The following is a 15656-nucleotide window of genomic DNA, read 5'->3' on the forward strand; positions in this document are numbered from 1 at the left end:
TTCTAATTCTGTGATTTTCTCCAGCTGAAAAAAACTGCCTCATTCTTTTTAATGATTACCTAATATTGTATTCCAAGTATACACCATAATTTATTTAACTAGTTGGTTCTGTATTACTGGGCATTTAGATTATTGCCAGTCTTTCAACTTTTTATTTTTAGATGGAGTCTAGTCCTGTCACCCAGGCTGGAGTGCAGTAGCACGATCTCGGCTCCCTGCAACCTCCGCCTCTTGGGTTCAAGTGATTTTCGTGCTTCAGCCTCCTGAGTAGTTGGGATTACAGGCATGTGCCACCACCCAGCTAATTTTTGTATTTTCAGGAGAGACGGGGTTTCACTATCTTGGTCAGGCTGGTCTCAAACTCCTGGCCTCAAGTGATCCACCTACCTTGGCCTCCCAAAGTGCTGGGATTACAGGTGTGAGCCACTGTGGCCCACCAAGTAAAGTTTTAAAAGTGAAGTTTTGAGTGAGGGTAAGCTCTTTGTGACTACCTTTCCTTAGGGTTCAGTCTCAAGAATTCCAGGAAAGGAACCCAAGTTCCCTCTTTGAAGATAGCCTCAGCTGCCCATGGCCTTGCTCTCCTTTTCTCCTTTTTTCGTTCTTTCTGTTTTGTTTCTCGAGACAGGGTCTCACTTTTTTTATTTTTAAAGACAGAGTTTCACTCTTGTTGCCCAGGCATGGTGCGATCTTGGCTCACTGAAACTTCCGCCTCCCTTGTTCAAGCGATTCTCCTGTCTCAGCCTCCTGAGTAGCTGGGATTGTAGGCACATGTCACCATGCCCAGCTAACTTTGTATTTTTAGTAAAGATGGGGTTTCTCCACGTTGGTCAGGCTGGTCTCGAACTCCCGACTTCAGGTGAACCATCCGCCTTGGCCTCCCAAATTGCTGGGATTACAGGCATGAGCCACCAAGCCCAGCCTTTTTTGCCTTTTTTTTTTTTTTTTTTGAGACGGTCTTGCTCTGTGACCCAAGCTGGAATAGTGCTGTGGCACCATCTCAGTGCACTGCAACTTCTGCCTCCCTGTTCAAGCAATTCTCCTGCCTCAGTCTCCCAAGTAGCTGGGATTACAGGAACATGCTACCACTCCCGGCTAATTTTTTATTTTTGGTAGAGACAGGGTTTCACCATGTTTGCCAGGCTGGTCTCAAACTCCTAACCTCAGTGATTCTCCTGCCTTGGACTTCCAAAGTGCTGGGATTACAGGCATGAGCCACTGCAACCAGCTGAGTCTATTTTGCCCAGGCTGGGCTCATCATCCTCCCACTTCAGGTTCCCAAGTAGCTGGGACTATAGGCACATGCCAACTCTCTTTTCCTTCTGATATTGCTTCCCCAGACAACTGTAACTGGCCTGCTCCTCATATCAGATGCTGCCAGCAGCTGGCACTGAAAGCACACACACTGGTCAGTGGCTCTCTCAGGACAGCTACCAAACCCTAGCTTGTTCTGTCTCCCTTGCTTGCAGCAGGTTCTACCCAAAGCACTGCTCCAGCTGTGCCTTGTTCCAACCCAGTAGATGACTGTTTTTCCCAGCAGGCCTTCAGTTCCACAGGTACCTGTTTTGCCAAATTTGAGGGGTTTTTCTTCATATTTATGTTCATTTAAGTCACCTTTCTGTATTTTTTTTTTTTTTGCAAGACCCAGCATATTAAGTAAGATGTAAATCTCTTTGTGAACAGTAGCACACAGTCACATTCTCTTGTTCCTGGTACTTCATACTAGCCAAAGCAAGACCTTTACTTCCTTTGTATCAACTAAAGTTAAAAAAGAAAACATATACCCACCACCTACTCTAACAAATATTTGTTTACAGTATGCCTTAGGTCTAAAGATTCAGTTCAAGGACTACATCCCACCCTTTCAGAGTATCTCCAAGGCACTATGAGAGGTTTGTTCTCAAAGATACATCCATAACCCAGCTGAGTGAGCCAAGCCAAGCAAAATGTAGGCTATGCCAATTCAGATGACAGGGAAGAATGGAGCATTTCTTCCTTTTGGATTGAGGACATCATATTGGTTAGAATGTGAGCACCAGAAGGAACGTAGTTGTTCTAGTCCCAATTCTGTCATCAACAGAAACAAAAACTGGGGCCCAGAACAGGGAAGGGGCTTGCTCAAGGTCACATAATAAGCACCCAATCTCTGGTAGTCAGTCAATTTGAAGACTCTTTGTTTACTGTTCACCTTCTAGCTGCACTTCTGGAATCCTGCAAACAGAAGACAATTCAGAGAAAATTTGGTTGGATCCCCTGCTTTCTGAGCTTCTTGAAGATTCAACAGTGGAAAAGCTGGTTCTTGGGTCCTGCTATAATTTGTACTTCAAACCAGAAGAAAATAATCGTTCCCAGGAAAAGCAAGAACAAAAAACAGTGAGGTTTCCTGCTTTAAAGTGGAACATTTGACAGAATCTAGTCAGCCTATGATCAGATTGAACCTTTAAAGGGCTACTAAGTGTGAGATCTAATACTGTATCTCAAACCTCCTCTGAAGTCCCTATGTGACAAACGATCTCTGCACTGATAAATCAAAATTATTAATATTAACTTGGTGATTTTATAATGAATCTAGGGGAATTTTATAGTCCAAGGAAAGTTGGATGCTTATCTAATGACTTACGACCTTCCTTCCTTTATAGATGAAACCTCTATAGTCTACAGGAAACCTGCTCAAGATTCCTTATAAGTGGCAAAGCAGGGTTTAATCTATTTCTCTACTTTGTGCTTCAGGCCTTCCCTGCCATGTTAGCCCTGCATTTATTTGAAACTATTACAAAAACTTATGCTGGCCAGGTGCGATGGCTCATACCTGTAATCCCAGCACTTTGGGAGGCCAAGGCAGGAGGACTGCTTGAAACCATGGGTTTTAAACCAGCCTAGGCAACATAATGACACTTTGTTTCTACAAAAAAATTAAAAATGTGCCTGGGCAATATAGTAAGACCTTGTCTCTACAAAAAATATAACAAATTAGCCAGGCGTGGTGACATGTGCCTCTAGTCACAGCTACTTGGGAGGGTGAGGTGGAAGGATCACTTGAACCTGGAGGAGTAGGTTTGCAGTGAGCCAAGATCACACCACTGCACTCTAACCTGGGTGACAGAAAAAAAAAAATGCTAGGTCTTAATACTTAATGGATTTCAAAATCATAGTAATAGCTATTACTTGATAAATGATTCTTTTTTTTTTTTTTTGAGAGGGAGTTTTGTTCTTGTTACCCAGGCTGGACTGCAATAGTGCAATCTTGGCTCACCGCAACCTCCGCCTCCTGGGTTCAGGCAATTCTCCTGCCTCAGCCTCCTGAGTAGCTGGGATTACAGGCATGCACCACCATGCCCAGCTGATTTTTTTGTGTTTTTAGTAGAGACAGGGTTTCACCATGTTGACCAGATGGTCTCGATCTCTTGACCTCATGATCCACCCACCTCGACCTCCCAAAGTGCTGGGATTACAGGCTTGAGCCACCGCGTCCGGCCGGATAAATGATTCTTTTGCTTCATTTGTTTATTATGGCTCACATAGCTGAAAATGAAATCCTATTTTTATTTCAGATTTTCTTTTTTTGACTATTACAAAAAGTTTTTAATATAAAAAGTCTGAAATAAAAATGTACATGACCTAATTTTTACATCATAGTAAAACAGACTCTTTGGAGAGGGGAGGTGGATTTCTCTGCTGAACAGCCATTATTTATACTCATTCCAAGGCTTCTAATATGATGATACTATTTCCTCGTATTATCACCATTCTAATATTGCTCTGTGGCCCACTGGTTGCCATCTCCACACACTAATCTATCACAAGATTCATAAAGGGATCAAATCCCATGATATTCCTTGGACATGTCTGCCACCATTTAATTTCAATGATAACTTTTTGTCACAAATTTTTTCAACTCGGGAGGGTGAGCTTTGCTCATAGTATCTATTCCATGGGGTCACAGATGCCTTGAGATGGAATGCATGGCCTCTTTCTTGCTCCTGCAGTAGGCCCAGCAGTCTTGCATCTGGCATCACCCACCTCATTAGCCAATCGTCAGCATTTTTTTTCAATTTTTATTTTCTTTACCTATATCATTATAGAATAATTCTCTTATCATATAGGTTTGTGATAAATTATTGCTAGATTAAGGATCTAGATCTAGATAGCTTAAAAGAGAATAATGGTTCTCAATGAAATGAGTGGATAAGGAGGAAGGAGAAAAGAAAACTTCAAGATGGTTTGGGAAAGTTTAACAAACTACAAGTGCCCCTTACATAGCTGGGTATGTGAGTTTGAAAAATCATCCTGGAGATTCTACTCTCCCCAAGAACCCATTACAGAAATAGTGACCAACAGGAAAATGGATATAATGCTAAAAAAAATTTATCTATGGTCCTTCCTTTGCATAAATACCTCGTGGAAAATGGATATATAACTTATGGTATATTTACAGTGCATCTCTGAAATGCATGTATGTTTACTCATAAATGCATAGTTTTAAAATAACATTGTAGAATATACATTTAAGTACAGAACAAATAAATCAATATTATATATATAAAAGATTTAATATTTTCCATCCCCCAAAGCATTACCCTGCATAGCCTACATTTCATACCATCGCTCTCAACAACCATTCAGGTGCTAAGCATTGCAAAATACATGCTGAGCCCACATCCACTGCCTTCTCCAGCAACCTCCTTTCAAAGACCACACTTAACTTCCACATAATCATATGTTCACCATCTTTCATTTAAGTTTGGAATTTTATTTCAATTTTTTCCTAGCTTAGGGGATAGAATATGAATATAGACATTTGGAGATCCACAAATTTTTAGCCTTCCTGTACCAAGTGGGTGGGGAAACTATTCAATATATTGGTGAGGATGGCCTATCTAAAGCTAATTATTTTGATAAAATGGGAAGACTTCAGAAATTAATATGCCATTAGCTCTACCTTTATTTCATGTTCATCATGCTGCTTAGAGTTTCAAATGAAGCTGAACTGAATTCAGTTCAAATTCAGAAAACTGAAAAAATATAAATCAAAACTACCTCAGCCCAGGCCGGGCACAGTGGCTCATGCCTGTAATCCCAGCACTTTGGGAGGCCCAGGTGGGTGGATCATTTGAGGCCAGGAGTTCAAGACCAGCTTGGCCAACATGGTGAAACCCCATCTCTGCCAGAAATACAAAAATCAGCTGGGTGTAAATGGCGTATGCCTGTAATCCCAGCTACTTGGTAGGCTGAGGCAGGAAAATTGCTTGAACCTGGGAGGTGGAGGTTACAGTGAGCAGTGATTGCACCACTGCATTCCAGTCTGGGCGACCCCGTCTCAAAAAAAGAGAAGACTACTGTAGCCCAATTATTCCACTTCTAGGAATCTAAAGGAAATAATAGAAGGTTCATGTGCAGCCAGGCGGAGTGGCTCACACCTGTAATCCCAGCACTTTGAGACGCCAAGAACCACTGAGCCCAGGAGTTTGAGACCCGTTTGGGCAAAATAGGGAGATCCTGTCTCTAAAAAAAATAAAAAATAAAAAATTTAAAAATTAGTGAGGCATAGTGATGTGTGCCTGTAGTACTTAGGTGGCTGAGGTAGCAGGATCATTTGACCGTTGGAGGTCAAGACTGCAGTGAGCTGTGATTGCACCACTGCACTCCAGTTTGAATGATTGCCAGACCCTGTCTCAAAAAAAAAGATTCATGTGCAAGGATGTTTGTTTTGGACTTACACAAGGAAAACATAAATAATGTCCACCAACAGCAGAAAAGAATCATTTTTTGAAACTACACAGTGGACTATTACATGTAACTATTAAAAATTGTGTCTCAGTTGGGTGTGGTGGCTGATGCCTGTAATCCCAACAATTTGGGAGGCCAAGGAAGGCAGATTGCTTGAGCCCAGGAGTTCGAGATCAGTGTGGGCAACACAGAGACCCCCATCTCTATGAAAAATACAAAAATTAGCCTGGCATGCTGGCATGCCTGTGGTCCTAGCTACACCCAGCTACTTTGGAGGCTGAGGTATGAGGATCACTTCAGCCCAGAAACTTGAGGCTGCAGTGAGCCAAAATCATGCTACTGCACTACAGCCTGGGTGATAAAGCAAGACCCTGTATTCAAAAAAGAAAAAAGAAAAATTGTCCTCTAGAATGTTTAATTAAATGATACTGTGAACATTTAAATTTTAGTGTCAAATGAAACATCTATGTGTAAAGTCTTAGTTTTGTTAATGTGTTTATGAGTGAATATGTATGTGATAATTGCAGCAAAATATTAACAGTGGCTATCTGTAGGTGGCATAAGAGTACTTTTCTTCCTCATACTTTTCTGTTTCTCCAATATTCTGCAATATATATATTATTGATTTTAGTATTAAGAAAAAAAACTTCAAAAGTTACTTAAAGAAAATCCTATAGCTAGACGTGATAGCTCATGCCTATAATCCCAGCACTTTGGGAGGCTGAGGAGGGTGGATCACCTGAGAGCAGGAGTTCGAGACCAGTCTGGTCAAGATGGTGAAACCCCATCTCTACTAAAAATACAAAAATTAGCCAGGTATGGTGGCACGTGCCTGTAGTCCCCACTACTGGGGAGGCTGAGGCAGGAAAATCACTTGGACTCAGGAGGCGGAGGTTACAGTGAGCTAAGATTGCACCATGGCGCTCCAGCCTGGGTGACAGAACAAGACTCTGTTTCAAATAAATAAACAAATAAAAGAAGAAAAGCCTATACATTCAAATAGCCAATACATTTTCTGTGCTTGCAATTTGTTAAGTCTGAAAAAAAAAGATAAATCTTACTCATATGAACATTAGTCTTTTTCTGAGCATAGAAGTCACCAGTTTAGATATACCTAAGTGGAGTAGACTCACTAGTTACTCTAGTCCATGACTGGGCTCAGGGAAGCACTTAAATTCAAAATTCAAGCAAAAAAAAAAAAAAACAAAACCCTCTGTGGTTACTAAATGAAACCACCAGGTGACACTATTGCTTCACAGAAAGAAGCAAATTACCTAGCATGACTGTTTTTTAGGAAGAATACATACTTTCATTCTGGGATAATAATAAAGTCTTCTTAGAAAACATAATAACTTACTATGTTTACTTCATTTCAATAATTTTATGCACATATCCCAAAGGTCAATTGGGAGAGATGGGAAAGTGTGGTTCCTGTCAATTCCTTTATATGAGCCAATGGAGTTGGAAGTGAAAATAGAGAACATATTATATAAAGAAATAAATTCAGGCCATAAAAGTTGACTTTATCTTCTGAAATACCCTACAAATAGCAGAGTTTTAATGCTACTCTGTACCACTGTTTCTGTGGAAAATGTTTTCTTCATTTCAACTCTGAGAGGCCGGGATGCATGTCTCTACCCTGACTGCCCCTTTCAACTGAAAGATCTTGGTAGCTATTTAACTTCTCCATCTATAAAATAGTAATACCAACCTCACAGAGTTGTTTCAAAGATTGAATAGCTACATCTGTGTAGTGTGGTTAAAAAAATATTTTTTTTTTTTTTTTTTTTTTGAGACTAAGTTTCACCCCTGTTGCTCAGGCTGGAGTGCAATGGCATGATCTTTGCTCACTGCAATCTCCGTTTCCCAGGTTCAAGCGATTCTCCTGCCTCAGCCTCCCAAGTAGTTGGGATTACAGTCATGCACCACCATGCCCAGCTAATTTTTTGTATTTAGTAGAGGCGGGGTTTCCCCATGTTAGTCAGGCTGGTTTTGAACTCCTGACCTCAGATGATCCACTCTCCTCGGTCTCCCAAAGTGCTGGGATTATAGGCGTAAGCCACCGTGCCTGATCTAAAAAATTGTTTTTAATAAAAATTTTAAAAAAGACTGAATAGCATCATGTACATAAAGAGGGTTAGACAATTTATTACTTCTCTGTAGAAATAAAAGCTTCCAACTTCTTTGGCTGCTGAGGTCAAATCTAAATAAGAAGGGAATCTCTCTATCCCAGTGGTAAAAAAGAGTGCTAGGTTGGTGTCTCAGGATATGGGTCTTTTGACTCATGTCTACTTCCGGTCTGTCACCTATGAGGAGTAAACCATGACAAGTCACTTCATTCACTGGGCCCTCAGGTTTCTTACCTTTGAAATAAGGGGGTTGGATCAAATGGCTCTTAAGTTCCCTCCAGCCAAGAATCCTATGGTTCTATAAAACCTGTACCACAGAGGTTATCATTCTTTTTTGTGTAATATACTTTTCTGACTCAACATTTTGCAGGAATTACAATTGGAGGACAAAGGGTTGTAGTACCCATTGGTGTTTGTCATGATTCAATCATTTAACATTTATTGAGCTCTTCAATGTACTAGACAAGGTGCTAGACTCTAAGGATATAAAAATGATGATGCTATCTCTTCCTTCAAGGATTCTACAGTCAAATTTAGAAACAGACCCAAATGCATAATTACAATACAACAGGCTGGAGGTATGGATTGTGGCATATCTAAGGAGCTGTGGCAATACAAGATGAGGTAGATACCTCATCTTCAGTATGGCTGTTGGTCAGTTTCATGGAATTCAGAATAACTTTCAGTGACTTTTCTGATTTGCCTAGAACTGTTTTCAAGATGAGAAACTTTCTGGACTCTTTTTGTGGCAATATAGATTTGTGCCTCTGAGAGACTTAGACAAGGTGTTTTCTCAAGTACACATTGCTAGGTTTTATGACTTATATGGAAATAAGAAGTGAACTGCCTGTAGCACAGGAGAAAGAGGACAGATAATTATTTGTGCTGGACCAGCAGAGATTCTCCTGCATTAAAGAATAATATCTATTAGCATAGATATTCACACTCAATTTCAGTCCCACTATCTTTCTAAATTCCCTCTCCTCCTTAGTGTTTTTCACTGACTCTTTCCTCTTCTCTGAAAAATGCTATGCTAAGCTTTTCCAGATCTTTCTCAATTGGGTCAGCAACTCTAAAGCCCTGCTGCATCTGTGTGTGCTCTTGCCAATACACCTTCATTGATCTGAGACTCTCAAACCAGGGCATTAAGGGGTTGGAGAAGAAATGAAAGAGCAAATGCCAACCTCTGCCACCTAGCAGTTTCAAAGGCCACCAAATCCCCATCTGCTTACCAGACTTTCGGTAGTAAGCTCCGGTAAATCCTGGATGGTACAGCATGGATAATCCAAGACCGAGATGCTGCAAGATGCAGAGATAAGGACAGGCTTTAGGTAAATGGCAACAGCAGGAGTCGGCTGTATCTGAAAAGGGCAGGAGTTGTTTCTCTCCAGCAGTCCCTATCTATTTCCCAAATTGCTTAGTGACCTCAGCTGAAACTGAGGGCTCTGGCGTCAGGCAACTCTGGCTCCAGTCTCCTTTCCTGTCATGAGAGAAACCAATGAGTTCTTTGAGGCTGGCCCCCATCTGGCAGATGCAAAAGAAAGCAGAGAGAGAACCTCTTTTCTTAGCGCTCCTTGCTTCTTTAAAGGAATACATAAACTTGAGTGCATTTGTGTTTCTGCGTTTAACTGTATGTGTGAATATAACTGTGCTCTCACAGACACTGCCCAAACCCATCCCACTTGATAACAATCTGAGGATATGAGGATAAAATGATCCTCCTGTGTCTCTCACCAGGTCTTTCAGAAAGCTGGGAGCTCTGGGGAATGATTACAGAAGCCACTCCTAAAGGAAGCTTGAGACAGGGGCAGCTTCCTATAGTAAGGCTAATCTAGTAACTCAAGAATGGTAATAGCTGACAGTGAGGGACTGCAGGCTACGAGCTCTGTGGTGAGTCCAGAGAAGCAGGCATGAGTCAGGAGGGGAAATAAGGCACTGCATTATGACAAGGACACAGTAACAAAATAAATGACGGCTCTCTCTTTCCTCTTCTCCCTTCTTCATGGACACAATACAGAATCTGGACTAGCTAATCTCTAATACTCCTTCTGGTTCTGATATTCCATTTGGTCTGGAACACCAATCTATCTGAACTAGTGCAGTTGGAAATCGATAAAGGATGTTGGCAAAGCAGTGGCTATAAAGACGAGTATGGGGTTCCTTGAACCTGCCTCTACATTTTAAAAGTCAGAATTTCTACACAAGTAAAAGGCAACAATGTATTTGGCCAGAAATGTTTACCTTTGTCCAAGAAATTCAAAGGTAACCTGGGGGACCAGGGTAGGAGAGAAATGTTAGCTTGGGAGAAGATACTGTGAAACTACCTGTAATGTTGTTCATCATCTTCATTCACTCTATTAGATTTTCCCAGAGTTGCCGGTTCTATACTGCTCCATTAGGATGAACATTCTTGGCTGGCTCATTCACCTATCCACCCACCTCCCACTGACGAAGCCCTGTGGCAAAGCAGGTGCTGGCAACCAGAAAATGGGGATGGGAAATCAAAGATGAATTTGTTCCATTCTCTTAGTGAACTGAAATCTAGCCTAAGGGAGCATAAAATTAATTTGCAAGTATCTAGAACATCTAAATTGTAAGAGCGATAAGAAAATTCTGCAATAATGAGCTATGAGTGCTCCAAGTTCTCAGAGATCATTCAGAAGTAAAACTTAAAGGTGGGTCATAAGAGAACCATCTTGTTCAGGCCAACCTAGCAAAAGGTGTAGTCTGTTGCTCCACTCTCCTAACTCCAAATTGAACCAAATAGACATCTATTGATTTGTCTGTCCCTCCCATTCTAGGTCCATGGGTGCAGAAGGAGCATTCAGTTTCTGTATACCACTGCCCTAGCTACAGTTGATCTAGGAGTGAACCTCTAACCCAGGAAATCTGGAACAGGGATTACAGAGTCAATTCAGTCTCTGAGGTGGGGCATGTTTAGCTCATATGGACATATTTCACCAAGCAGCCTGATAAGCAAACAAAGCAGACTGATAAATGAGAGAGGAAACTGGAGTGGAAATACAGAGGCCTGGTGTCTTACAGATAGAAGTGGAAGGCTTTCTGGGCTCCCCACACTGCAGGCCAACCCAGAGGTCCAGAGCTGCATTGCTGTCCTAGGCTCCTCAAGATGACACAGTCATTTCCTTCTGACAAAGTGACTATTCTGCATGAGTCTAGTCCAGCTAGTTTTGGTTACCTTTAAACAAGAGCATTAACTGATACACATAGGTGCCTGCATGCAGTTGTGGCCCTGACACAGCCTGAGCTATACTTCCATTTTTCCTGGTAACTCAAGTACCACATCTGAAGTGCCACTGTTAAAGGGGTCAGTGCACAGGTCTCCATATAGTTAGGAAAAACTTATCCTCCAATGCTTACCCGCAAGGTAAAGTGTTTAAAACAATCTTACATACACTAATATTAACTAATGTTTATAAAATTCTATGATTATCGTCAGAAGAGGTATTCTCATTTAAAGATGAAAATACTGTGGTTCAGAGAAACAGTGTCTTGCTTGAGATTACATAACTAGTAAGTGGCAGATTCAGGTCACGAATCCAGGTCTCATGACTTCAGATTCCATGGGAGTGTATGTGTGTGTTTTAAACTACCTATAAGTATGCTGCATCTCCATGGTGGGATTTCAGGTAGTACTGACAGACTAGTGTGGCAATATCTCTAGTCACCCCAAGTATGAGATTAGCCCTCTTACTTCTACTTTAGGAATTTTGCCTCTGATAAACTCTGCTGATTAACATATTTCCAGTTCTTGTGAAAGTAGAATATTAAGGAACAAGGATCGGCTCTGTAATCCCCAAGTCCCTGCTTGGCTGGAAGAATGGAAAGCAATTTGTATTCACATAGAAGCCTGTGTTCTAATCCTGTCTCTGATGCTTACTTAAGGGGTCTCACCAACATGTTAATTTTGATCAAGTCAGTAACATCTCTGAATTTGTTTCCTAATTGGTAAAATGAGAATAAAACTTATAACAACTCTTAGCATTGCTGAGGAGGTTAAATAAAATAATGAATGTGAAATGCCTTATTTTTTTAAACTACAAATTGATATACCTCAGTAAATTCTATTATCTACCTTCAGCTACAAATTTTGTATAACACATTACAGTTTACAGAGCAGCATAACTGTTCCAATTGCTCCAACTTATGATTTACACTAACATAAGGCCTGGCCAGACAAGCAGGTTGTTTCACAAAGAACAACCCCTGCATCTGCCTGACACAAAGCTAAAAATTTATAATTGCCACTTCATTTAAGTCATGACATTTTTCAGTGTTCAAAACTATTCAAATACAAATACCTCCCCAAAGAAGGCAAACTATATACTCTATCAGCTAACACTTCAAGGAAATTAAATTTAACAGTAACAACTCTAAGACAGGAGGGACTAGGGACATCAGGAAAACTGAAAGGCTCGGAGATGATGTAATTTTCTCAACCACCCCAAAAAAGCCCCTTGAAATAAACCTGTCCAGAGTCCATACCTGTTTTTGGCAGTGATGTATGACAAGATATTTTGATTGAAGAACTTCAGGATCAAGGGGATGCAGTTGGCAAATACCAAATGTTGTGATACATATTCAAACTGAATGAAAAATCAAAGCAGAAAGGGCTGCTAATTTGGAGAAGAATGTTTGAAAAAAAAGACGAGTACAAATCTAATATCCATTCCTGAGAATATCTACTATCCACTTGTGTTATCAGTCTTCCTGTCTGGGAAATGGGAAGAATCATCTTCAGCCAGCCTGTCCTACATGGAAGGGGATAATCTGCAGTATATGTCACAAGCACAAAACAACGAAGCCAGAAAATAAAATCCTACTCCAATAAAGAGAAATAATTGCTATGAGATTTGTTCCTAAGCCCAACAGGAAAGGAAGGCTCCCTGAGGGAGCTGGTTTCCATACCAAACCTCTGGCTCATAATGTTTCAACTGTGATTGATATAGCAGGGACAGCTGCAGCATACTCTTGGCAACTGCTGGCATAACTCAGTCAGGATGGGGACAGCATATAATAACCAAATGAACCACTGGGCTCCAGCTCCAGTCTGTCTGGCACACCATATTCTTAGTACTTAGAATATCAGTAAGTATACTGGCCACTTGGAGTACAGGGGAGGGGGAAAATAATATTAGTAAGTATTTTAATGAATGAATGCACAAGAGCCCTTCAGCCAACAGATACTGCACTGAGAAGTCTAAGGTGTCTTTCATGGGCTAAATATCAGAACGTGGAGACTCCATTCTCCACATCTCTCCAATCCAGATGTGGTTTGTGTACAGGATAACTTAGTGGGGCAAGTAGCCGTAAGAGCAGTGTCATGGGGTTTTTGTTACCCATGACACACTAAGGAGTGTCAAACACAGTTTATCTCCAGATCCAGAACCTAGTATGCTGGGACAGTATAGAAATGAGGTTGAAAAAGCAGAGAACTGTGGTGTTTTAAATCCTCAGCTCTCTGATCACCAACAAGTAGCCAAGCAGCAAGCCAAGCTGCCTAATGATCCTGAGTATGTAATTAGAACAGGGGAATTAGCTTATGACAAGACCACTTCCCTCTTCTGCTCAATATTTTCTCCCTGTAAGATTATTTATTTATAAAATCCAGGGTATTTTCCAAAGCCCCAGATGGAAGAGCCAATACATATCCAGTATCAACTGATGGAAAACTTTTTTTAGTTTGCGATGTGCCTGTGGCCCTGTCAGGATTCACTGGCACACACTGCCAAGGCCCATCAAGCCACCCACCTGTCTAGCTATGAATCCACATACTTCCCACCAAGAGAAGCAGAAGTAAACACACATCCATAGTTCTCTGTTCTCTTTACACTAGAAACACTATCTCCTACCTACCCCTATTCCTCCTAGCCCTGCTGCTACTCAGCAAACACTGGCAAAAGTGGGAGCACCCAGGACAACTGAACATACTCAAAGATGTCTTTGAATGTATAAAAATGGAAAAATACCCTGGTTGATAGGGCCATGGACATAGACCCTGCAGGAGCCTCTCTGTACTCTGAGGACCTGCTCTTCTACCAGCAAGCTTGATTCTGACTTCCTACGTGGAAAATGGGGTGGAACCTCTAGGCAAGAATGAGAAGCATTCCTATTCTCCCTGTGGTCTCCTCACAGACAGGAGCATGCATTTGCTGTCCCCATCTTGTCCCTATATATTGGCAATGTCATGAAACCAAGTCCAAACTCCTTAGCATGGCAAACAATGTTTTATGGGAAAGCAGCTCTTAACTTTTCTTAGCTTCGATTTCATCATCTATAAAAGAAGTATTAAATAAGACTACTTCATAGGGTTGAGAGAATGAGGGCCTAAATAAGCTTAACAGGGTGCTGGGCACAGGATAGGTGCTCAGTAATTGTGTGCTAGCATATAGATTATGATCTGCTCCCTGCCGATTCCTTCAGCTTCACGTATCACCAGGCCATGCTCATCTTTCCCTACCCCAGGCAGAATTCCAACAACATTTAATTAGTTTCTAAAGGTACTTTGCTCTCTCTCTCTTCCCCCTCTGGATTTTTGCATATTAGCTTTTCTGCTTGAAATGCCTCCTGTCCTCCTTCCCTAACAATTCTCATATACTGGCTAGCATCTGTTTTTTTAGGACTCAGGTTAGAAGTCATTTCTTCTTCACCTCAAGCTGGATTAGGTATTTCCATAGCAATCAGTGCTTACCTGTATCAGAGCACTTATCTTGCTATAATTGGTTACTTATGTATCTGTATCCTTCACAAGATTTCAAGGCCCCAAAGAGCCAGAACTGTGCCTTATTCAGAATATACCTAAAATGTTAGGAAAGTGCTTCACATATGGCCAGATTCTCTGAGGGAGGACACAGAAAAAGCTGAAAGATGTTCGTCAGGATTATAAGGGCCCTCGTATCCTTCCTTTGAAAGACAGGGCCTGGAAAACATCCAAGACCTGTGGAAAAGAGCTGCTAGCTGCTCACCTGGTAGATATGGTTGAGTTTGAAGTGTTTGAGGAGTAGCAGAAGCAGGGTAGAGATACTCTTTACAATAATCTCCTTGTGCCTGTTCACATCAATGCCCAGCTTCATGCTCTGGAGAACAGTGATGCTACAATGTGGAGATAAGGTATTAGCGCAGAGAGTGGCCTTAAAGGGAGCCCTGCAGGGATCCAGGTATTTGGGTCTGATACAATGTACACATGAGAGCCAGAACTTGGGAAACTTGAACTTCTGTGCCAGGGAAACCTCCAGAGTTACCACTTATGAGCCTGTCTGAATAAATATTTCACTGATTTCTTTGTTTCTGTCTCTCTCTTTTGGCAAGTTCATCCCTTGGCAATGTTCACCCACATATCTGGGCAGCCAGTCGCTGGCACTGGTATCACCCTCTAGATCCTGAGTTCTGAGCTAAACAGAACCATGCAGAAAGCCCTGTAGGGGAAAGGGGGTACAGGTGGGCAGAGAGGGGGAGATCTCTTTGGAGACAATCTCTGTAAGTATTAACAAGGTGAGTGGGGACTAGAGACACCCTGCAGACAAGGCAGCTAGTATCCAGCAGCTGCCCCCGTTGAAGCACTCACGGCATCTCCTCAGGTAGAACATCTGCCAGGATATTGATAGAATCTGTCTTAGCCTTGGAGGTGGGAGCTGCAGCCAGCAGAATCTTAAGCAGAGCGATCTGGAAAGTAGAAAATAAAGAAATCCACCACTGTCCAACCCACTCAGCAAGGCAGTGATTCTTCCACACCTTAACAGCCCTGTGAAAAGTGTTTTAAAGCCATTCTCTAAGTTCTTCCCT

General features: G+C 41.5%; 1 protein-coding gene across 2 annotated transcripts in view; it reads right to left on the minus strand.

Moving 5' to 3' along the window:
* Window positions 1-15656, minus strand: part of STRIP2 (striatin interacting protein 2) — a 56384-nt gene that overhangs the window by 9923 nt on the left and 30805 nt on the right. For both annotated transcript variants that reach the window (XM_074379076.1, XM_039473063.2), the window contains exons 15-18: window positions 15439-15536; window positions 14840-14966; window positions 12360-12460; window positions 9086-9152 (exon numbers count right to left, since the gene is read on the minus strand). In XM_074379076.1, the coding sequence (XP_074235177.1) occupies window positions 9086-9152; window positions 12360-12460; window positions 14840-14966; window positions 15439-15536 (393 nt within the window). The remainder of the gene's footprint in view (window positions 1-9085; window positions 9153-12359; window positions 12461-14839; window positions 14967-15438; window positions 15537-15656) is intronic.

Source organism: Saimiri boliviensis, chromosome 10 (genome assembly GCF_048565385.1).
Source record: "Saimiri boliviensis isolate mSaiBol1 chromosome 10, mSaiBol1.pri, whole genome shotgun sequence".
Classification (NCBI taxonomy): domain Eukaryota; kingdom Metazoa; phylum Chordata; class Mammalia; order Primates; family Cebidae; genus Saimiri; species Saimiri boliviensis.